The sequence below is a fragment of the Haliotis cracherodii genome, unplaced genomic scaffold (assembly GCF_022045235.1).
Source record: "Haliotis cracherodii isolate W230 unplaced genomic scaffold, xgHalCrac1.p SCAF_10, whole genome shotgun sequence".
NCBI classification, from domain to species: Eukaryota; Metazoa; Mollusca; class Gastropoda; order Lepetellida; family Haliotidae; genus Haliotis; species Haliotis cracherodii.
The window spans coordinates 40,182,837-40,207,210 of NW_027266265.1; the positions used below are offsets into that span (position 1 = coordinate 40,182,837).

A 24,374-nucleotide genomic window follows, 5' to 3' on the forward strand; every position below is an offset into this window, starting at 1 on the left:
ATTAGTTAGCACTAATTGTGATTATTAAGTAGGCAAAGGACCCGGTGATAACTCTTATATCACATACATTAGCACTATCACTACTTGTGATTATTAAGGAGGGAAAGGACCCGATGATAATTCTCATATCACATGCATTAGTTAAAACTATCACTACTTGTGATTGTTAAAGAGGGAAAGCACCCTTTGATAACTCTCATATCACATACATTAGTTAGCACTATCACTACGTGTGATTATTAAGGAGGGGAAGGCCCTGGTGATAACTCTCATATCACATACATTAGTTAGCACTATCACTACTTGTGATTATTAAGGAGGGAAAGGACCCTTTGATAACTATATCATTATATTTAGTGTAGTTGTTAGCATCTCTTATTGATGTCACTGTTTCTGTCACGTCAGTAAATAGCTATATGATGGTGTCCTGCGTGTATGATGATACACAAGGACAGCCAGCCAGGCAGAAACTTGGTCTTACAAGATGTTACAATCCATTACCTAAAAACCCTCAGATAATACTTTGAAAATGTTTTGCAATATAAATAAATTTCAAGTGATTCCATGGCATTTGATTGGGTAGCCAAAAAACTTGTTATGCATTTATGTTTCCATAAATTGAAAATGAATTAAATCATGCCCACTAAAAGACTACTGTTTCTTGATAGGCTGATAATAAAATAAGAGGGGCTTGTGTTACAGTACTGCGCTAAATGATGACACTGATTTTGTGGTTTTTTTGTTATTATTATCATTATTATATATTTATAGGAATTAACTCCAGTATGTTTTTGCGTTTATGGAGTTATAAGCATGAAAACCGGTGTGAACACTTGGGGTAAATCTGCTATGCCCAACTCAACGTCTGGCAGAGAGATCTTGATTTGAATGTTGTATATTCCTGTATTATATCCTGAGTGTGTTCTACTCCTTAGAGTGTGCCTGGCTCACAGCGGCCACATACTTCACTATGCCTTGACTGTCACCATGGAGGGAGCCCTCCCCCTCTCCTATAGGCCGTTCTTGATAATGTATGTAACACTGTACAGTATTTACATGATATATCACCCGACAGTTTATATGACACCCGGCAGTTATATAATGCCCAACAGTTTATGAGACACCTGATAGTGTATATGACACCAAACAGTTTATATGTGACACCCTACAGTTTAAATGACACCCAACAGTTTAAATGACACCCAACAGTTTATATGTGACACCCAACATTTTATATATGACACCCAACAGTTTATATGACACCCAACAATTTATATGTGACACCCTACAGTTTAAATGACACCCAACAGTTTAAATGACACCCAACAGTTTATATGACACCCAACAGTTTATATGACATCCAAAAGTTTATATGACATCCAACAATTTATATGTGACACCCTACAGTTTAAATGACACCCAACAGTTTAAATGACATCCAACAGTTTATATGACACCCAACAGTTTATATATGACACACAACAGTTTATATGACACCCAACAGTTTATATGACACCCAACAGTTTATATATGACACCCAACAGTTTATATGACACCAAACAGTTTAGATGACACCCAACAGTTTATATATGACACCCAACAGTTTATATATGCCATCCAACAGTTTATATATGACACCCAACAGTTTATATATGCCATCCAACAGTTTATATGACACCCAACAGTTAGTTTATGACACCCAACAGTTTATTTGACACCCAATAGTTTTTAGATGACACCCAACAGTTTATATGACACCCAACAGTTAGTATATGACACCCAACAGTTTATATGACATCCAACAGTCTATATGACATGCAACAGTTTATATGACACCCAACAGTTTATATGCCATCCAACAGTTTATATGACATCCAACAGTTTATATGACACCCAACAGTTTATATGACATCCAAAAGTCTATACGACACCCAACAGTTTATATATGACACCCAACAATTTATAGATGACACCCAAGAGTTTATATGACACCCAACAGTAAATATGACACCCAACAATTTATATGACACCCAACAATTTATATGACACTCAACAATTAGTATATGACACCCAACAGTTAGTATATGACACCCAACAGTTTATTTGACACCGAATAGTTTTTAAATGACACCCAATTTATATGACACCCAACAGTAAATATGACACCCAACAGTAAATATGACACCCAACGATTTATGTAAAACCAAACTGTTTATTTGACACCCAATATTTTATATATGATACCCAACAGTATATTTGACACCCAACAGTTTATTTGACACCCAACAGTTGATATATGACACCCAACATTTTATACGGCACCCAACTGTTTATTTAACACCCAACAGGTGTACAATGTTGGAACCTTTATGTGAAATTAAGTGTATGATAATGGTATAATCGGTTGTATAGTTCTCAGGCTGTTGCTTGTTTAACTGCCTCAAGTTTACGAATATGTTTTGTTGTCTTGTCATGATGGATGGTTTAACATGACAAGTGTAAAGTTTTCTTGTATCATATTGCAACATTACCCTTCAGTGATCAGCACTAGTGTAACGTGACACAGTCTAGCGTTGCAGCCCTATTGAAAAGCATTTTTATTCCTACAAAAAGTCATTAGACTTTATCAGACAACATAAATCTTTTCTTGTACTTGGGGTCACATAGTTTTTTCTTTAGTTTACAGACTGTTTGCTAAGCGTTGGTCACAATAAATCAATTGCTTATATTTTTTGCTTGACATTGTGCATGTTGTGTGATTTGGCTTGACAATAATCAATGCTTAAGGCTTAAAAAAAATATATAAGAATTGGTTCTCAGGCAATGGCTTTTGAAAATTTAGAGCGGTTGGGCGGTGTTTTTTTGTTTGTTTTTTTGTTATTCAAACTGGTATGTGTACAATCAACCTGGGAAAGGGCCTCCCTACATAAATGTATTCCTTGGTGAGTATACACAGGAATGCAGTATTTGACTACCATGGAACTTGAAATATTTATAGACTTTTTTGTCTTTTTTTAAAAATGGAAATAAAAACAAAATGTGTGGCAAATTTATGATGATGTGGGCAGTGCCTAAGAACCAAGACTATTATTTTTTTAGCCTAAACTATTTTATTATGGTTAATGTTGGCACATTACCAGTACAGCTGTAGTATATACATGTATAGGACTTTCTAACCCAGGCTAGCAGACATTTAAAAAAATGTGTACATCAAATATTAAAATGAAAAAAAACCATGTGGCTTTAACCCAACCAGGTCTGAACACTGAATGTCAGATAAGATCTCGTCAACATAACAGATCGATACAGACTATAGGTTTGTGTCTACCCCCCAATCTCCACATGTCTAACCTGCGCTCCCCTACTTCTGACCTCTCCCTTCCCTTGTGATCTCCTGGCCCCCTGGTGTCAAATTCTCCACGAGAGTGACAGCTGTAAAAGTCATTGGAGTCAAAGAGAGGGAATTCAAGAGATCATTACAGATTATGTCAGTGAGTGTTGTCTTTGAGAACAGCGTGATCTCGACCAGGTTTTCAGGAATTGTGGCTCCCTTTATGAGCTGAGATCGAGAGTCCCACAGTGAGTGTTATTGTCGCGGCATAGGCAACCCTGACAGGTCAATACAGCCCATTCACCACCAGTGTCACCAGGGAAATGCTGGGCTGTGTTCATACGAGATTTACATCATGTCATTGTACTGGGGTGGCAGAGGTGGAAATAACACTTGTATATCACACATGTATTGTACTAGTATCGAGCTTCAGGCGAGGCATGCAATATTTCACTTACCGGTATTAGGGAAATGATAAAATCATGGAAGAGTATGGTACTCTAACTTTATGCTTTTAGTGTGATCTGAATGTGGGAGATTGATGGTGGACTGCATGTGATATACATTATTGTAACATTGTATTCATTGTTAGCTGTGTTTTGCCAATAGTGTCAAATCTTTGATTAAGGATGTATCAGATCTCCTTGTTTAACGCTATTGTTATATTACCTTTAGAAAAAATATATATCGATGTCAAGATATGCCCTCTTTCACTTTTCTTCGATGTTGGTTCAAGAAAATTTATTAATTTTTTTTTTATATTTTTATATATTTTTTTATCACAAAATATTGTGTCATGTTTGTGGATGAATATGTACTCCTTGTCCTCTAGACTCTCCAGTCTAGGAACCATCAGTGCGGAGAGTAAGACATCAGTAAAATACAATATTGTATCATGTAATAAATATACATCATGTAATAAATATCAATAGTTCTAATGTGTTTCTACTTGTAAACTGTCTGATATGTAGATCATGGTTAGATCATGATTTAATTTATCCCAAATTGGACTTATCACAATTTAACCCAAGATGACACTTATCACAATTAAGATGAGATGTATTATTATTTATCCTCAGATAAGATATGTCACAATTTGTTCCCAGATGAGATGGATCACAATTTATCCCCAGTAACACTTTTAACAATTTATCCCCAGATAAGATGTATAACAATTTATCCCCAGGGAACAATTTTCACAATTTATCCCCAGATGAGATGTATCACAATTTATCTCCCAGTAACACTTTTACAATTTATCCCCAGATGAGATATATCACAATTTGTCCCCAGATGAAATGTATGATATTTTATCCCCAGATAACACTTATCACAATTTATCTTCAGATGAGATGTATAATAATTTATCCCCAGACAACACCTATCACAATTTATCCCCAGGTCATATGCACCACATGACACCTGCAGTCCCATCAGAAGGGACACATGTTTCACAGTTGTTATTAGACTGGTGGTAACACTAGTTCTCCTCACTGAGGAATATTGAGTGAGTGAGTGAATATGGTTTTACGCCGCTTTTAGCAATATTTCAGCAATATCACGGCGGGGGACACCAGAAATGGGCTTCACACATTGTACCCATGTCGGGAATCGAACCCGGGTCTTCGGCGTGACGAGCGAACGCTTTAACCACTAGGCTACCCGACCGCCCCGAGGAATATTGAGTTAACACTAAGATACGTTGTTGTTGCAGGGATTCATCACCTGCCTGCAGGGTACACACCGGCCAATCATACGCCAGCAAGAAGCGGGCTGTTGCTAACGGCAGCACACCGACCAAGTCACCTGGGCTCCTTTCAAGGGGAGACAAACATCTGGTAGGAAGTGTACATGCAAAATGTTTAATTCTCCAAACATCAAAGTATAAGTTAACAAGGATAGGCAAGATAAAGAATGGCCATTGAATCCGACAGAACCCATGACATGTATATCAAATTTATATACACTTTCTTATAGGAGAAGTTCAATACAAAATCAAAGAGGATGGTGATGTACATACCTTTGCATTATATGTTCACCTGGGAATTTAGTTCTAATCTTCAGCAATCCATGCTTGCCATAAAAGGTGACTTTGCTTGTCGTAAAAGGCGACTAACGGGATCGGGTGGTCAGGCTCGCTGACTTGGTTGATGCATGTCATCGATCCCAATTGTGTGGATCAATGCTCATGATATTAATCACTGGATTGTCTGGTCCAGACTCGATTATTTACAGACCGCCGTCATATAGCTGGAATATTGCCGAGTGTGGCGTAAAACAGCAAACCAATCCAAACCAAAGTTCTAAAGATTTAACTGATTTTGAGTTTCAATTTTGCATCCTCTGCCACCTCCCCCTCCCCCCTCTCCCCTCCCCCCTCCATCACAATGACAGCTACCTTATGTGTGTGGTTGTCCTTACAGAGTGGGGTCCCAGTGGAAAAGAAGATCCTTGAGATAGACAGCCAGGACCGGTGGAACACCAGTTACCAGGCGCTCCGTCTGGAGAAGGAGTGGATAGAACTCCATGATCGCCGCAGCATGAAGAGGAACTCAGAGGTAAGTCAGTCAACACTTGTTTTTCTGCCCACCCTACATTTTATAAAAGGGACAAAAATCTAATCTCAAAAGTGTTATATTTTCTTCCACATAATGCAACTTACATGCTAGACTGACGCTTAGTGTCTGAAAATACAATAAATTAATACAAGTAACTTAAATTGAAAAGGAGCCCCAGTGAGATCAGAGATCCCTGAACCTGTGGAAAAGCTAGACTTGCTTCATTTAGGGCTTTAATAAATCACAGTAAGGGCTGGTGGAAGGGAACATGATACAGTTCAGAGATTATGAGACAGACTAGGGTGGATGTAGACTCTTAAAATAAATAATTTTGATAAAAACAAACAATTCCATTTAAATTGAAAAGGATCCCCAGTGAGATGGTAGATTAATGAACCCGTGGAAAATCATACTGGCTTCATTTAGGACTATGGCATTACAGGAGGGGAACATGATATGGTTGAGGGACAGACTACCTTCATGTTTACCTTACAAGATTGCATATACTATTGGTGAGGTGAAATGGGGTCGCGTCCAAGATTATTGCACTTATATAGTGACGTGCATGTTCATGTGTGTGTTTGTGTGGCTGCTTGTACTAGTCCGGACTGATGCCCTTTAAATAGTGCTAGCTCACTGAGATACCATGCCGCAGTTTAACATGACTACCCCACTCAGACACAGTATACTGACTCCAAGCCGACCAGTCCTTGTTTTAGCCCCTTAATGCCGAGCGCCAGACAGGGTAACAACAAATACCATCTTTTAACGTCTTTTGGTATGACGCGCCCAGGGATCGAACCCCGGACCTTCCGCTCTCTGGGCGGACGCTCTACCACTAGACCACGGAGGCGGTCGCATATACTATTGACACAATGAGACAGGCTGGACTAACATTGCACACATGGCAAATTATTCCTATAGCATTTTGAAGAACAACAAAATCTGAATTGTTTTTTATATAATTTTTTTTCCTACCCACTAACCAGGAGTTTTCAAAAAATTAAACTATCTGTAGACCATGAAATGAAAAGTCTGGTCTCTCTGGCACCTGGGATTAACTGATTTTGGCAATTCAACTCAGCCATGACAATTCACCTGGTGGGAGTAACTTGTTATCTGGGAGGATGGTGGGGTAGCCTAGTAGATAAAGCATTGGCTTGTCTTGTTGTAGGCCTGGGTTCTATTCCTGGCATGTGTACAATGTGTAAAGCCCATTTCTGGTGTCTCCCGCAGTGATATGGCTGGAACATTGCTAAAAGCAGCACAATATTCACCAAAATTGGTCTTACTTGAAAGAAGTAAAACCTCAAAGCAGGTCTTATTTATGATTCAAAGTAAAACCTATGTCCTTACTTGAAACAAGTAAAACCTCAAAGCTGGTCTTATTTATGATTCAAAGTAAAACCTATGTCCTAACTTGAAAGAAGTAAAACCTCAAAGCTGGTCCTATTTATGATTCAAAGTAAAGCCTATGGTCTTACTTGAAAGAAGTAAAACCTCAACACAGGTCTTATTTATGATTCAAAGTAAAACCTATGTCCTTACTTGAAACAAGTAAAACCTCAAAGCTGGTCTTATTTATGATTCAAAGTAAAACCTATGTCCTAACTTGAAAGAAGTAAAACCTCAAAGCTGGTCCTATTTATGATTCAAAGTAAAGCCTATGGTCTTACTTGAAAGAAGTAAAACCTCAACACAGGTCTTATTTATGATTCAAAGTAAAACTCAGTCCCTACTTGAAAGAAGTAAAACCTCGATCAAAGCTGGTCTTATTTATGATTCAAAGTTAAACCTATGGTCTTACTTGAAAGAAGTAAAACCTCAACACAGGTCTTATTTATGATTCAAAGTAAAACTCAGTCCCTACTTGAAACAAGTAAAACCTCAAAGCTGGTCTTATTTATGATTCAAAGTTAAATCTATAGTCTTACTTGAAAGAAGCAAAACCTCACAGCAGGTCTTATTTATGATTCTAAGTAAAACCTATGGTCTTACTTGAAGCAAGTAAAACCTCAAAGCTGGTCTTATTTATGATTCAAAGTAAAACCTATGTCCTTACTTGAAACAAGTAAAACCTCAAAGCTGGTCTTATTTATGATTCAAAGTAAAACCTATGGTCTTACTTGAAAGAAGCAAAACCTCAATGCTGGTCTTCCTGGTAAGGTAAGACCTGCCAATGTATATTGAAAGTCACTCTAGCCTTTCAACGTGTTCAACTTGATTGATCTAAGCACTTACTCAAAGGAGAAAATCCCATAAAGAACAATGGTATGACGTCACCGGAGGTTTACGAAAGGCGTTTATAGCTAGAGCTGGGACAGTAACTCGGGAACTCAAGTTGGGTTGGTACTGAGTAGGACCCAGGTACCCGGACCCATGGTTAGTCATGTGATATATTGTTTAATGACAAAAATAATAAAACTCCATGGTTACACTACAAGAATCTAATGTTGGCATTTTTCTGACAATGTGCACATTCCTTCTGACTTTAAAATGTTTGAGTAAAGATAAAGATTCAGTCAACTTCAGTGTGTGCATGATCTGATCATTTTTTACATGTATCTAAATAGTTTTTCCCGGGGCTGCAGTAAAACAATTCCCGATTAGACATTTTGTACCGAACTCTTGAGACCTACAGCAGGTATGCGGGTAATAGATGGTCAGATATGCGGGGAGTAAATTAGGACTTAACCAGCCCTACCAGATACAATAAACTATGTTTATAACGAACACGCTTGTAATGAAATGTTTTTTTTGTCCCTGCCATTTGCTGTATATATGCTTATAACGAACTTTGGTTATAACGAACTAAAATTAGCAGTCCCTTTGAGTTCGTTATAACCGTAGTATACTGTACTACAGACAAAAGTTTCATGAATTTTTATTTCAAAAATTAATCATTACTTAAAGTTTATGTGATATTTGTATCTTTTCATTTTTCTAATCCTTCAAAGTTGGAGCGTCAGATGTTATCTTTTTTTCTTAATGTGACTTTTAGTGTGGCTGCTGTACACTCTGCACTCTACACCGAAACTCAAAAAAAAGTGTCGCCTTAACTCTTCAACTCTTTTAATTCTATGAGTGACCCAATGGGGATGCTGGGTTAGAGTTGCTCCCCAAGCACTTACCATATTTGACGTAATACGCGCCCAGGGGGCTCTCAAAATTAGGAATAGGGGGCTCTTATTTGAATATTATTTTGTAGGAAAAAACCAGAGTTGAAAGATAAATTTCGTAATTTATGCTGACAGCCTGAAATGTTTATGTACGACGGATATATTTTTTCAGAATTAAATTGCCCATAATGAAGGGTACATATAACACACGAGTGTGTATTATACACGAATAAATAAGTCTTGTGTACACTGATCAATTGGAAGGGATGCTTATTGGGATTGTTCACTAGCCAATATACATGTATTAGCAAATATCAGTGTGGGTGCTTATTAGAGCGGGGCGCTTATTACGTCGAATACAGTATGCTGATTGTTGGAGGTGACTTTATAGATCAGGTGGTCAGGCTAGATGACTTAGTTGATTGCGAGTCATCCCCGATGTGTGGATCGTTGTTCACAATATCAATCAATGGATGTTCTGGTCCAAATTTGATAATTTCCAGGCAGCCATCATATGGCTGGAATATTGCTGAGTGAGGCATTACACAACAAACAAACAATAATATATGGTTTATGACATCCATCCTGCTGTGATCTCTATGTAGCTTGACCCTCGAGTGTTTGAATGGGTGGGCTGTAGGTCTGGAGTTAATCTCTGTAATCTGTTAATCTGGTATCACGCACATGGCCTATATGCTCTGGGAGCACAATAATGGGTGTCAGGTTTTATCAGCACAGAAACTAATATACCTGACTTGGTGTGTACACAGACACATGTCAGTCTAGAGGTGAGGTACAACAGGTGAGAGCTGTATTAATTAATGTACCTTTTGTGACTCAATTTGTCTTGCGCACATTGATACAAGGTGTGTTGCTGTAATAAATTGTCCTGAAGTCTTGAGTGCCAATGGAAACAGTTCTTATTTAAAGTAAACTAATTTATACCATTATTATTCCAATATTTGTGTATATCTTGTTTGGAAGTTCACATACATTGACAAATTTTATAAATAAATAAACTTGAAATAATCTTTCTATTTCTGTTGGTGTGTTTAAGAATTCACAATCTGTCCACTGATTTTTTCATGGTTTAAAAAGAGAATTACATTTAGTTTTCAGTTTGAGATTTGAGATGTACCTAATTTAGCTCCCCATCGATAGTCTGTGGAGACAATGATGATTGGGTGTAGGAATGGCTGACAAACACTTCTCTTATCAACCTGTCACGGATATTGACCATTGCTTTGGACACTACTTGTTTCTTGTCATAACCTCTAAGGGGGTTTTACTTTTTCTTAGTAAGACCTCATCCCGGGTAAAAGTTCTTTTAGTAGTAAGACTGAGAATGAGGTTTTACTTTTTCTTAGTAAGACCTCATCCCGGGTAAAAGGTTTTTTAGTGGTAAGACTGAGAATGAGGTTTTACTTTTTCTTCGTAAGACCTCATCCTGGGTATAAGGTTTTTGAGTAGTAAGACTGAGAATGAGGTTTTACTTTTTCTTAGTAAAACCTTACCCCGGGTATAAGGTTTTTCAGTAGTAAGACTGAGAATGAGGTTTTACTTTTTCTTAGTAAGACCTCATCCCGGGTATAAGTTCTTTTAGTAGTAAGACTGAGAATGAGGTTTTACTTTTTCTTAGTAAGACCTCATCCCGGGTAAAAGGTTTTTTAGTTGTAAGACTGAGAATGAGGTTTTACTTTTTCTTCGTAAGACCTCATCCTGGGTATAAGGTTTTTGAGTAGTAAGACTGAGAATGAGGTTTTACTTTTTCTTAGTAAAACCTTACCCCGGGTATAAGGTTTTTCAGTAGTAAGACTGAGAATGAGAATTTACTTTTTCTTAGTAAGACCTCATCCCGGGTATAAGTTCTTTTAGTAGTAAGACTGAGAATGAGGTTTTACTTTTTCTTAGTAAGACCTCATCCTGGGTAAAAGTTTTTTAGTTGTAAGACTGAGAATGAGGTTTTACTTTTTCTTAGTAAGACCTCATTGCGGGTATAAGACTTTTCAGTAGTAAACTAGTAAGGGGTGCTCTTCCAAACCTGGGTTTTGAAATGAGTCACTTCTAAACTTGCTTTGAGTTTTTCCATTTCAATTGTTATACCTATACATGTTGGGTTTTGTAACCCACTGTTTTCCCACTGAGCCACCGGGGCAGGTGATGAGAAGTTGCTCAATTTTACATGTCATGACTCCAGCTTGTCCATACTGCACATGGCTTTCGTCTCGCACGCTTTAATCGAATTCATTTTATATTGCGACACACTGTATTGTTTAACTATAAGGTATGTCAATGTTTTCTTATTTTTTCTAATATTTCTTACATTTAGACAGTTCAGAAGTTGGATAAAACAGGCCTAGGAGCATTTTCAACCTCGGAGGCGTGTTTTATCCTATACTTACAGCCCTCTTCACTGGAACCGTGAAACTATTAATGCTTTTGCCATTGTGTCAGATCCTGCGACACCGTGTGGACAAGATGTATATGATGAGTGGCTCGGGAATCAAGCTGAAGCCGAAGTACGAGATCAGTGAGGATGAGTTTCAGCAGCTGAAGGACCTGTCGGAAGCCAGACGGGTGCTGAGAGAAAAGTCCCAAAAGACACAGTGAGTACTACCACCCAGAACACCTGTACAGGTTCTCTGTGATTTTGTACCATCACCATTGTCTTTGTCATAATCATCATATTTATCATCATCTTTATCATCCCCCTCCCTCTCATCATCGTCATTATGTCTCCCCCAGAATGGAGGGAGACATATTGTTTTTGGCACGGTTCCCGTCTGCGTCGGCGTCGGCGTTGGCGTTGGCGTCGGCGTCGGCGTTCCCACCGTTTCCGGACCATAACTCAGAAACCGTTTAATATTTTTTCGCGAAACTTTGTATACACATTAACCCAGCACTGAAGTTGTGCCTTTTGCTATTTAGAGATTTTTGACATTTTTATTTTTTCTCGTTGGGGGTAAACTTTGTTTCCGGACCATAACTCAAAAACTGTTCAATATTATTTCATGAAGTTGTAACATATTAACCAAGTCCTGAAGTGGTGCCCATTAGTTGTTTGAAATTTCTAGGAGTTCTATTTTTGTCTCTGTTATTTAGTAATGGAGGGTGGGAATGAAGAGATGGGGTTTAACGTGAAGTAAACAAATGAATGGGGGTTAGGGGAGTGGGGGGAGACATATGTTTTTACGAGTAAAAACACTTTCTAGTTGTAATTGTCATCATTCCCCCTTCCCTCCTCATCGTCATCGTCATCCCCCTTGTCATTGTCATCTCCCGTAGCATCATCATCCATGTTATTATCATCATCATCATCCCAATCATCGTCGCCGCCTTCTCCTCATTATGATCATCGGCCCCGTGTTTCAATGTGCCACTGTGTCAGCTCCATACAATCCTAATTAGCATTCTTCGTTTTTCAGCCTTCATGCTCATTATTTCTTGGTTTCACCAAAGTTATAAACGTCTAAGACCTCCATTACTTCTGGACCGCCTCCGTGGTCTAGTGGTAGAGCGTCCGCCCGGAGAGCGGAAGGTCCGGGGCTCGATCCCCGGCCGCTTCATACCAAAAGACTTTAAAAGATGGTATTTGTTGTTACCCTGTCTGGTGCTCAGAATTAAGGGGCTAAAACAAGAAGTGGTCGGCTCGGAGTCAGTATACTGTGTCTGAGTGGGGTATTCATGTTAAACTGCGACATGGTATCTCAGTGTGCTAGCACTATAAATCGGCATCAGTCCGGACTAGTACAAGCAGCCACACAAACACACACACGTACATGCACCTCGCTATATAAGTGCAATAATCTTGGACGCGACGCGAAACCCAATTTCACCTCACCACACCTCACCATTACTTCTGATTTTCCTCACTCATTCACTCACTCACTCTCATTCTTTATATAGTCATACTGTTAGCACTGAGTTCACTTTGAGAAATGGTGCCCTGGCTGCACAAGAGAATCTTAGTACATTTATAAGCCTATTGGCATTAAACCCAACTCACCCAAGTCACTCACTCATTGTGCATCTCATCGCCAGGCCCCAATCAGTTGACCTGATTGAGGAGGGGGTGTCACCTCCCATCTCCTCCACCCCTGTCCCCACCCCTACATGTGGGGGTCAGTCCTTGGACACGCCAGACTCAGGGCAGGGTGTCTCTCCTCACAGTGACACAGGTGTCATGAAGCCGGTCCCCAAGGCAGCCATTTTGTCCCGGACCAAGAGCAAGTCGCCAGAGTACCGTGCCGACAGTCCCGAGTCAGGGATTCAGGCAGATGTACCGAGAGAGGAGGACTTGCAGGACAGTCTGTTGTTGGAGCTGGAGGAAGAACCTGAAGACCAGGAAGAAGAACCAGATATTGCAGAACTTGTAGAACAAGGCATTAATGCATCTAGTCCTGGCAAGATGGTGAAGGAGTTTGATAAGTCCTACACAGATCGGCCGATCAGTTGTGTTGAGATCCAAAAAAAGTGGGAACCAGCTTCCCCTCCAGGTCGAGATGTGGCTGTTGTGGACATTCTAAAGCACCAGGTGACTTCCAACAAGGACAAGTGCATGCTGGACATAGTGACATGGTCGCCCGCTCACCACAGCATTAAAGATAACCTAGATGATACTCCACCTGCCCGAGAATCCTCGCACAAGATCCAGAAAACACCAGGCCATGGCAGCTACACCATGCTGCCATTTAATCCTCACGACCATGTCAGGAAGGGCAAGGTCACTGCAAGTAGATTTGTGCACAAGGGCACATGTTGTCAACCGCTGATGAAGAAGAAAAAGATTAATAATCAAGTCTTACCAATACATCAGTTTCCTATTCGGAATCCGAGGAGTCGCTTTGTTGCAACACAAAGTCCAGTCATTTGTAGCTGTCGTCAAGGTTCGTACGCCATGTTGTCAGTACAAGGGAACCAACTTTTCCTCTCGAAGAGGATCATGTGACTTTCAGCAGTGCCCTCTGCTGACAAGGAGATTCATTACCTTGTCAGGGCTGATTGAAAGCAAATTACACACTTAAATTTCATTTTTTGTAACAATTTCTATATGATGCTGAACTTGTTATAATTATTTCTTTAAGATATTGTAAATGATGTGTGTGATATGTTTTTGCTTATGTGATTTTTCCAAACAATCAGTATTTGAATTTTTGTATTTTTGTATGTTAATTCATTTTTTTAAGCAATGTATTTTATAACATTCTATTGAATGATCACATGACCTACAGGTGCTACTATAATCACTACGTGTTGAATTTTATTTGTGTTATGTTGTTATGGAGTGAGGTATGTGTATTATAACAGTTAAATCACTCCAGTTTTGTTCAGTGTAGACTACGGTACCAGATCATTTACAGGGATCTTAGCATCTTTTACCCGAGGACCAATAAATTCTGTTGTTTCATTACTTAAAATATCTTGTTACTTAGTAGTAAATGTTTTCTAAACCTGGTTATGGAATAACTGATCATACACACAGATGAGAAACAGAAACTTCATAAAGGATGTAAAACCTCTATCCCTTTAGGATTCATACCTGAGCTTAAGTGGAAAAAATCGAATGTGTTTTTATTTCTAAAATCACAAATTATCACTGTATCTTAACAATCATGTAAGTAATGACAATATCATTACAATATTCTCTTCTCCAAGCTGATATATTTGTTTACCATATAATGGGTAGGTTTCTCGGCAGGATAAAGCCAACGGATAAAAACGATATCCCTCGGGGTCATATGCGGATAGAGATGCAAATATCAAAGGTCAAGTAGGGACTACTTTTACTGTTTATTAACAAACATGGCCTCGCCCTCGTCATTCAGCGATCGAGTCAGAATTAACCATCGGGAATCTGGATAAACTACAGGGATAATTGCTATCATTATCAAAAGAACAGTCTAAAATACTGGAAATCAGTGTCTAACTGTGACGTAACTAAGGCATTTTATAAGTTTTGGCAAGTTTGGAGATATAAATTTCGAAACAATTTTGCGAGGGCAAGAGGCCTAGCCAAGCGGGATCAGTAGCCATATCTGTGCTTGTAGACCTCTGTGGCTTGAAACCTTCTCCACAAATTAAAATAGTTGGATTTGGCCGAAATATGTTTGAATTATTACCTTGTTTCGTTTTGTCCCTGTGTGTACATCTGACTACACTTCTTACGTTATGACAGGACAGACCGACTGTCAACAAGGTCTGACCGAGGCCGTGACGTCTCATAGACTAGGGTTAGAGTAGCTTCCCTTTGACAAAGGGCAGTTACTCTAGCGGACAGACCGATGGATTGCTGCGAAAGTCAATTAAAAATAATTGTTGTTTAGGGTATATGTTGCTTTGCCACTGTATAAGAAACAGATTTCATTTGGAACTATATTGGCTACTGTCACTGTCCGACTGACACATCACTTACCCTGTGACGTAATAAATATTAATGCACACATTCCAGGAAAACTCGCAATGTTTCAGTAATGTTTGTGAGAGAGGGAAAGCGATTTTGAGGCACAGAATTAAAGAATGACATTATGTGATAAAGAGGTTATCACGCTTGTGTGTTTGGGGATGGTAAATATCCTGTATTAGGAATAAACACTATGTATTTAGCTCGCCAAGGCTCGCTAAATACAATGTTTATTCCTAATGCAGGATATTTACCATCCTCGCCAAGGCTCACTAAATACAATGTTTATTCCTAATGCAGGATATTTACCATCCCCAAACACACTCGCGCGATAACCTCTATTTATTTAGCTGTCAGTATTTGACCCACCTGCAGCCATATTGAAATACCATTATATTGCCATTGCTCATCCATATTTGTTCGAAATGTAAAGACATGAAATCTTTAGTCACAGGTCTCAACGCATATTCTAAATTTTGACCTTGTTTTGACCTTTGCATTTTGACCATGCTTTAAAGTTTTCTCAAAATGCATTGTGGGTTCTGTAAACTTTGAAATTACCGTAATATTTTGTTCAAATAATTAGGATTTTAGTATCAAGTTTTAGTTCCTTATTATTGACCCTGATCAATGCTGAAAATTGCTGTCTTTGTTGGCATTTTAAATTGTTCACTACATATCCAGTTAAGCTGCAATGAGCTGTCATACTATTTTTCTTAATCCTTATTGAAGGGAAACAAAGTTAGAAATATCAATGGAATTAGTCATGAGATATTACCGTTAGTATTGTTTGGCATGGAAGAAGTCGAAACTGTTTTAGTAATTCAGACGTCATGCCTGTTTTTTCAGTATCGTCCTGATCTGCCATATTTTATTTGATGCTTTTCATATTTGAACAATTGAACAAAAAGGTGGAAAATAAATAGTATATTATAAGTTTATTGGCTTGTTATTGAACTGGATTTGTTAGTCTTCATGTTAGTATTTTCATCATGGGAATCAATACAATGTGTTAAGAGTGTATTAATTCTGTTGTGAAGATTTAGACTCTATTGGATGTTTGCTTTAATAACTCACAGTTTTCTTGTCACCTCACCTGTGGGACATCAGTCTAATTAATGGGGACTGAATTGGCCCAAAAAATACTGTTGTCAGTACTTCAGAGGTTTTGTATACACTACATTCCTCCATCACCCGTGGAGACATCGGGACAAATTTCGGTGTAGTCATCGAGAAATTAGCAAGTGTTCTGTTTTTGTTCTTGTTTGTCTGATGTTTTAAGCCGCGCTCAGCAATATTCCATCTATATGAGGGCAGTCTGTAAATATTCGAGTCTGGACCAGACAATCTAGTGATTAACAATTTGTTTCTTTGTATCTTTTATTAACGATGATTGATTTTCAATAATCCAGTGCTATCACAAACTACAGGGATGAGTAGGACAAATAAGAATGGTTGTTGTGTCAGTCTCCTGTACTCAGTCTAGATATCATTGGGAATCTGACCCGATGCCCAGCTATGCAGATTTCAGGCCAGAAGATCCATTAGCACAGTGCTTGTGGTAAGTGCAGGCTAAATGGTCTGCCTTTTTGACTGGTATCCATGAAACAACTGGGAAATTGCTGACTGGCATAAAACAGCATTCACTTCTGATGTTCTAAGTGAATAAGAGGATATTCTTACTACTGATGACTATTTACAGGCAAAGTTGATACAACACAACAGTTGCTCACTGTGGAATGAAACTGCACCTACTTCAGTTCAATTAGGGCCAAGTTAGGCAGAATATCATAGGCAGACATGATTGATGTTGCTGACTGGAATGACTTCAGTTTCTTCACTTTAATTTCTCCGTAGAAGACAGTTTCATGAATATAATGTTATCTTGTCAAGCAATTTACAAAGCTATTTTTTCACTTATTTCATCATAATTATATCACCATTTTTTTCCAACCTTCGCAGTATGTGGTGTCTGTCTTTTATTCCACACCCACCAACTTCATGGTAAACTTTCAGTCAGTAGGACTATGGCATCCTACTTCATCAGTGTCTTCATTCATCCACTCTTTCACAAACTTGCTGTTGTCTGTCACTTCTACCTGTTGTCTGGGTGAGTTATCTCCCTTGTTGATGTATTTCAAGAGTTGTCCCCCTTTCTTTACTTACATCCCACACTTTGGTTATTTGTTTAATACCATTTACAAGTTATTACTTTTCAATTAAATGTATTATCATTCTATAAACATATATAAATTAAAATATATCATTTTCAGTAAAAAGTATTCAGTATTGTTAGTTTATGCTAATTAAAATGATAGTAGATTTGATACTGTTAATGTATTTTCAGTCCAATCCCCAAGGCACCAAAGGTCAGCTTGGACCATGGCTACTTTAAGGTCAGTTTTAGGATAGACAAATAATTTGAATCTGACTCTGCAGGAAAAGGAGGTTTACTTCAGCAAATTAGGTGCAAAAATGAGATATTTCAATCAGAATCTGATTATTGAAGACCTCCCTCAGTTATGATCTGACAAATCCTCCAAAGAACCTGAGTGAACTTTGACCACCCAGTCATATCGAAGGGTGAGTGGTTTCTTTAGCCAATCAGATGACAGATTTCTGAAATGATATGATTTCTTTTCCACCTCGATCATGGCATGTTGATCTTAACAAAAGAAAACAAACACTGCCCACAAATGTTCCACAGCATATATAGCCCAGCTTTTTTTTTCTCCATTCAGAGCAGCTAGGTTACATTCCTTTGTGAGCCACAAAAATCAGATATGCTGCTCCAAATACTTTGATTGCTTATACCCAGAATTGAAAAGCCTTGATGCTGATTGGTGTACAACTCGAGTTGTCAGAGCTGTCAATTTACGAAAATCAGCCTTTGATGTTATGTTGCAGAATTCAAAAGACAAAGATGGCCAACAGGAGATACGAATACAAGGTAGGCTGAATTTGTGTTGACTTTCCTAGCTATCCAGATCATTGTTATTTACGTCAGCAAACATCGTCCTGAGGCAAGGGAGTTAACTGACTATAAAAGTCCAGGATTTGCAAAGCATGTGTATCGTCAACTGGGCATCGTCGACAGATATTTTGCAAAAACTGTTCATGTAATCAAGGTGCTTAAGTGATCTGGTGCACCTTGCGTGGTAACGCCCATTTTGTTACAATAGAGATTTTGATTATCAATCAGATCGTCTTGACTGGGCGCTGCCATTTTATTTGAAGCAAATGCAAGTGATATGAGAGACTGAATCTGATTGGTCAATAGGAGGGATGTAGAAGGGACATAACTCGTACCGGTAATAGCCACTGGTTGCGCTACGATCGAAATTCCAGTCTAGTTCGGCAAGTGTGGAAAGTGGACTTATACAGTCAGTTAACTCCCTTGCCTCAGAGGTGAGGTGAGGTGAAATGGGGTTTAATGTCGCGTCCAAGATTATTGCACTTATATAGCATGTACGTGTGTGTGTTTGTGTGGCTGCTTGTACTTGTCCGGACTGATGCCGATTTATATTGCTAGCTCACTGAGATACCATGCCGCAGTTTAACATGAATACCCCACTCAGACACAGTATACTGACTCCGAGCTGACCAGTCCTTGTTTTAACACCTTAATGCCGAGCGCCGGACAGGGTAACAACAAATACCATCTTTTAATGTCTTTTGGTATGACGCGGCCGGGGATCAAACCCTGGACCTTCCGCTCTCCGGGTGGGCGCTCAACCACTAGGACACGGAGGCGGTCCCCTTGCCTCACAAAAGAAGGGGGGATAACCTTGTAGTTGAGGCATTTACTCATTGATCGCACATTGGATACCATGCCATAGGTGAAGCACATTTGTGATGTCCCTTGTCATGATATAGCTGGAAAATTGCTAAAACCATGAAAACACATGCTCACTCACTAATGTAAGTACAAAACTACAACATCAGCTACGTTATGAGGTGGAATGCCATAACTTTATTGCCCCCAAGTATTGGAGGGCAAAATAATGAATGAAATACACAAAACACAAAACATATGTGATACAGTAAACTACGTTTATAACGAACACGCTTATAATGAACAGACGGATATAACAAACTGTTCTTTTTGTCCCAATTTGCTATATATATGCTGTATATATGCTTATAACGAATTATGGTTATAACAAACTAAAATGAGTGGTTCCTTGGAGTTTGTTATAACCGTAGTTATACTACCAAAAGATCATACTTCATGTGAGTCACACCTGTTCATAGTTACTGTACATGTTAATGCCCTTTTTGAATATAAAATATGAATAATAAATTTCCTCATGCCACACAATTGAAAACAATTTGTTGTTGCCTACATTATGTTTTCAATTGTATGTGAAAAACTGAGTGTTTCATTTTACCCATTCATGCTCAACATATTTTTCTCAGGTGAGGGCCAGGGGTCAGCCGGAACCCCCCAGAGGGGAGAGTCTGTCGCTGATAACGTCAGGAACCCACACACTGCCGAGTGGGCGTCTGAAGCTGATTCTCATCAACACCCAGCACCGCAGAGTGAGAAATCTGAGGATGGAAAGCCTGGTGGTACTTTTCTCACAGAAGATAACCATGGTAATACTTCTCAGATAAATGGTAACCATGGTGATACTGATGAGGGAGAAGGTAACCATGGTGATGCTGCAGACACAGAAGGTAACCATGGTAATACTTCTGAGATAAATGGTTACCATGGTGATACTGTTGAGGGAGAAGGTAACCATGGTGATGCTGCAGACACAGAAGGTAACCATGGTAATACTTCTGGGATAAATGGTAACCATGGTGATACTGTTGAGGCAGAAGGTAACCTTGGTGATGCTGAGACAGAAGGAAACCATGGTGATGCTGCAGTCACAGAAGGTAACAATGGTGATAATGCTAATTCGGAAAGAGAGAGTCACCATGATGAAACAGGAAATACTGATGAAAGTCAAAACAACACATCAGCAGGAGTGAAGACAGAGACACAGGAAGTTGATCAGAGTGAGGCTCGGTCTGACCAGGAAGTGGCAGACCAAGAGGAAGCAGGCGGTCAGAGCGGTGACAGACAGGCGGTAGATGATGGTGATGATGGGGTGGTGGAAGGGGAGCGGGAAGATGTGGATGAAGGAGATGAACTGAAAGGCTCCGAGGAGAATGCAGGAATGGTTCTCCAGGAGGAGGAAAACCAGGTGACAGACAGCTGAATCAGATGTGTCATCCATTGTGTGACATTAATAGAACATCAACAGGAGGACAGTGTGTTTCTAGCGCTGAATGTTATGGAGGGTCAGAGAAGAGAATGAGTAAGATCCATTATTCTCAAGGATTACAGAATGACAGCTTCGTAACCAATGGTAACATGTATAGTATTGTAAGAAATTATGAGTTCTGGACAGCCACACACACACCAGTCACTGATCGTGTTTTGGAAGCAGTTTCCATATTGCTGTTATGCAAGTTGCTGTTGGATTTCAACCGTTGACCCATTGCCTTATCCAGCATGGGGTCTGACATTCAGGTGATTCAGGCCTTTAATTGAGCTGACTGTGCACCATCACGCCTTCATTACATTACAAGTGTACTATGTCAAGGAGTTACTTCATGAGAACAGGCCTGTACCAGAAAGTGATCTTACCTCTGTGAATGATGCTGCTTACTCAAAAACTTCCAACAGACATCTTGACTCGTGAAGATCCGCGACAAATATGCTTGTCGTAAGAGGCAACTAACGCGATCGGGTGGTCAGGTTCGCTGACTTGGTTGATGCATGGCGTTAAACAACAAACCAACCTACCATTCTTGTCAGAAGAGGTGACTCATGGGATCGAGTGGTTGGCAGATATCATCGTATCCCAATTGCGTACATTGATGCTCACGATGTTAATCACTAGATTGTCTGGCCCTGATTCAATTATTTACAGACCACCATCACATAGCTGTAATATTGCTGAGTGTGGTGTTAAACAACAAACAAACAAGCAGACATAGCTTGTGATACTTACAGCTCCTAAACTCTTACACAAACCTTCAACAGAGTTGATCTTTGACCATTATAACTCCTAAGTTCTTCAAGACTTACGACAGAGTTGATCTTTGACCATTATTACTCCTAAGTTCTTCAAGACTTACAACAGAGTTGATCTTTGACCATTATAACTCCTAAGTTCTTCAAGACTTACAACAGAGTTGATCTTTGACCATTATAACTCCTACCTTCTTTAAGACTTACGACAGAGTTGATCTTTGACCATTATAGCTCCTAAGTTCTTCAAGACTTATGACAGAGTTGACCTTTGACCATTATAACTCCTAAGTTCTTCAAGACTTATGACAGAGTTGATCTTTGACCATTATAGCTCCTAAGTTCTTGAAGACTTATGACAGAGTTGATCTTTGACCATTATAGTTCCTCAGTTCTTCAAGACTTATGACATAGTTGATCTTTGACCATTATAACTCCTAAGTTCTTCAAGACTTACGACAGAGTTGATCTTTGACCATTATAGCGCCTAAGTTCTTCAAGACTTACGACAGAGTTGATCTTTGACCATTATAACTCCTAAGTTCTTCAAGACTTACGACAGAGTTGATCTTTGACCATTATAGCTCCTAAATTCTTCAAGACTTACGACAGAGTTGGCTTCACGATGGTCATTGCTCATCAACTGATGGAACATTTTCAACCAAGATTGGAGTATCGGAATAGATGTTATTGTGGTTGAGTTGGGTTTGGGGCCCCTCTATGCAATATTCCAGCCTTGTCATAGCAGAGGGGTACCATATATGTGAATCACACATTGTACCCATCTTGGAAATCTGACCCTGGTCTACAGCTTGATGACCGAGTGCTTGAACCACAGGACTACCCCACCTCCTCCTATTGTGGTGGAAGTATCTCTCAGTATTTGTATATGTGTTAAGGCCTGGAATGAAAGTGGTTTCAGTAACTTGTAGCTGTTTAATCTTCTGTATATGCAGTACAATCATTATATAGGCCAAAGTTATGCTAATGGATTTCATTGGCTACTTCCCAGTAAAATATTCCTATATAACCGCTATAATATGTCATATAATATGCACTTTCTCAAACCAACATCCAAATCTGTTCATGTTGAATTTAAAAAAAATGCACCATAAGTTGTCTGTATTATATCAGCTTTGTGTGAATAGAGATTTATGCTACTTTTAGCCATAGTCTGTTACATCACTTCAGGAGACATCAATAATGCACTTCACATGTTATATCCCTGTGGGAATTGAACCCAGGCCTCAAGTTAGAAAGCACTTTAACCACTGGGCTATGCCTTGGGTGCAAAAATTTGTTGTATGTAAGATAGAATTTGTTAGAATTGTTAATTATTATATATTTATTAGCATCTGTGATACAAACATATCCTGTACTTTCCATTGTAGATCAATTGGTTGATACAAAAAACAACTTGCTCAAAGATATTCAGCTATTGATTATTGATGTATCAAATGTAACCATAGCCTATTCATTAAGCATTAACTGTGATAATGTTTACCCCATATGTAAGTACGGTATTCAAGTAGTACTCTGTTTAAGCTGTAAAAATGTTATGTGGACATTTTTTATTACATTGTGGTTTGTGGTCCTGTGTATACAGCACACAGGTCACAAGTCAGGTGAAGTTCAGCAACGTTGGTCGCGGGGAGTAGTTGGATACGGCTGCTGCTTGACTCTTGAGAGTTTCCCTGCCCTACACTAAAACATGTGTAACGCGTGCGGACTCCGTAAGCCTAAGTGACTTTGGTACACAGCATGATGAGACGGTAATGTGACTGTCAACCTGCTAGCGCCTTACAGCAAGCATGTGTTGTATACTTCCCAGGGAGCTGAGAATGAAAATCAAGTGCTCATTGATCCATCAAGTTTTGTTGAACACACATATCGTCATGAGTTAGTTATAGTGTTGTAACACGTTTACACAAAGTACACATGACAACCTATAAAACTTTCAAATGTACAAATGTTTTGTACGCTTACAAATGGAGTTGGCGTACCAACCAACTACGACCGTGTATACCATGATATAGAATTAGATGGGGAGGGAATCTTGAGGGAATAAATGACACTCACACCGTTTACTCCACATCGTAACAAGTCTAGTCACTTCCTTGCTTGAAACTTGGAGATAGGGTATTTTGATGAGTAACATGGGACAACCTGTATGTTCTTGGTGTCATGTTTCTAGGTTACTTTTTGAATTGGTTCCTGGAGGTGAAATGAGTGAGTGAGTTTTACGCCACTTTTGGCAATATTCCAGCAATATCACGGCAGGGGACACCAGCAATGAGCTTCACACATTGTACCCATGTCGGGATTCGAACCCGGGTCTTCGGCATGACGAGCGAACGCTTTAACCACTAGGCTACCCCACGGACCCGTAGGTGAAATGAAACATTACCAATTTAACAACAGTACCCAGCCAACCAATTCAGTATTGTCAAGATTTGAAAAACAAAGATGAATTTTCACTGAAACATTTCTGCTTTTTTTCCATCTATTTTGTACATTGATTTAACTTTGTATGCAATGTTATACAAAGGAGACAGCCATTTCTCTTTGTACATGATGGCTAGTATTTTTATATCAGACTAATAAACATCTGTGATATCTGTGAAGATGTTTTCTTTCATTACTTGTCTATCCAGCAGAGTTTTGGCATCTACGGGATATTGTTGAAATGTTTGTTGGTATAGCTCCACACTTAGCAGTATTCCAGCTATGTCGACAGCGTGTGAATAACAGTCATAGAAAGTGATAGTCCAGTGATAGAAAGTATGAGCAACATTACGAGACATCGGGAAATGATGACATGCAGTCAACCGTATCTGACCACCGGATCGATTTAGTTGCATCTTGAAATAAGCAAAGGTTTTTTGCAGCCGATTCTACCTGCTATCCACACATTGGTAGTGGGAACGTGAATATT

At 39.1% G+C, this 24,374-nt stretch overlaps 2 protein-coding genes across 2 annotated transcripts in view; both read left to right on the plus strand.

Moving 5' to 3' along the window:
- LOC139450519 (uncharacterized) overlaps window positions 1–13,956 on the plus strand; it is a 29,179-nt gene extending 15,223 nt beyond the window's left edge. Inside the window, exons 4-7 of the mRNA XM_071232254.1 lie at window positions 5,046–5,169; window positions 5,755–5,889; window positions 11,463–11,614; window positions 13,050–13,956. Of these exons, the coding sequence (XP_071088355.1) occupies window positions 5,046–5,169; window positions 5,755–5,889; window positions 11,463–11,614; window positions 13,050–13,956 (1,318 nt within the window). The remainder of the gene's footprint in view (window positions 1–5,045; window positions 5,170–5,754; window positions 5,890–11,462; window positions 11,615–13,049) is intronic.
- A 3,479-nt stretch (window positions 13,957–17,435) lies between these two features.
- LOC139453813 (chloride intracellular channel protein 6-like) lies at window positions 17,436–20,621 on the plus strand. The gene is made up of 4 exons (XM_071235272.1): window positions 17,436–17,518; window positions 17,756–17,804; window positions 18,316–18,358; window positions 19,828–20,621. The coding sequence occupies exons 1-4, from the start codon at window positions 17,436–17,438 to the stop codon at window positions 20,619–20,621; spliced, it is 969 nt and encodes a 322-aa protein (XP_071091373.1).
- Window positions 20,622–24,374: the final 3,753 nt, after the last annotated feature.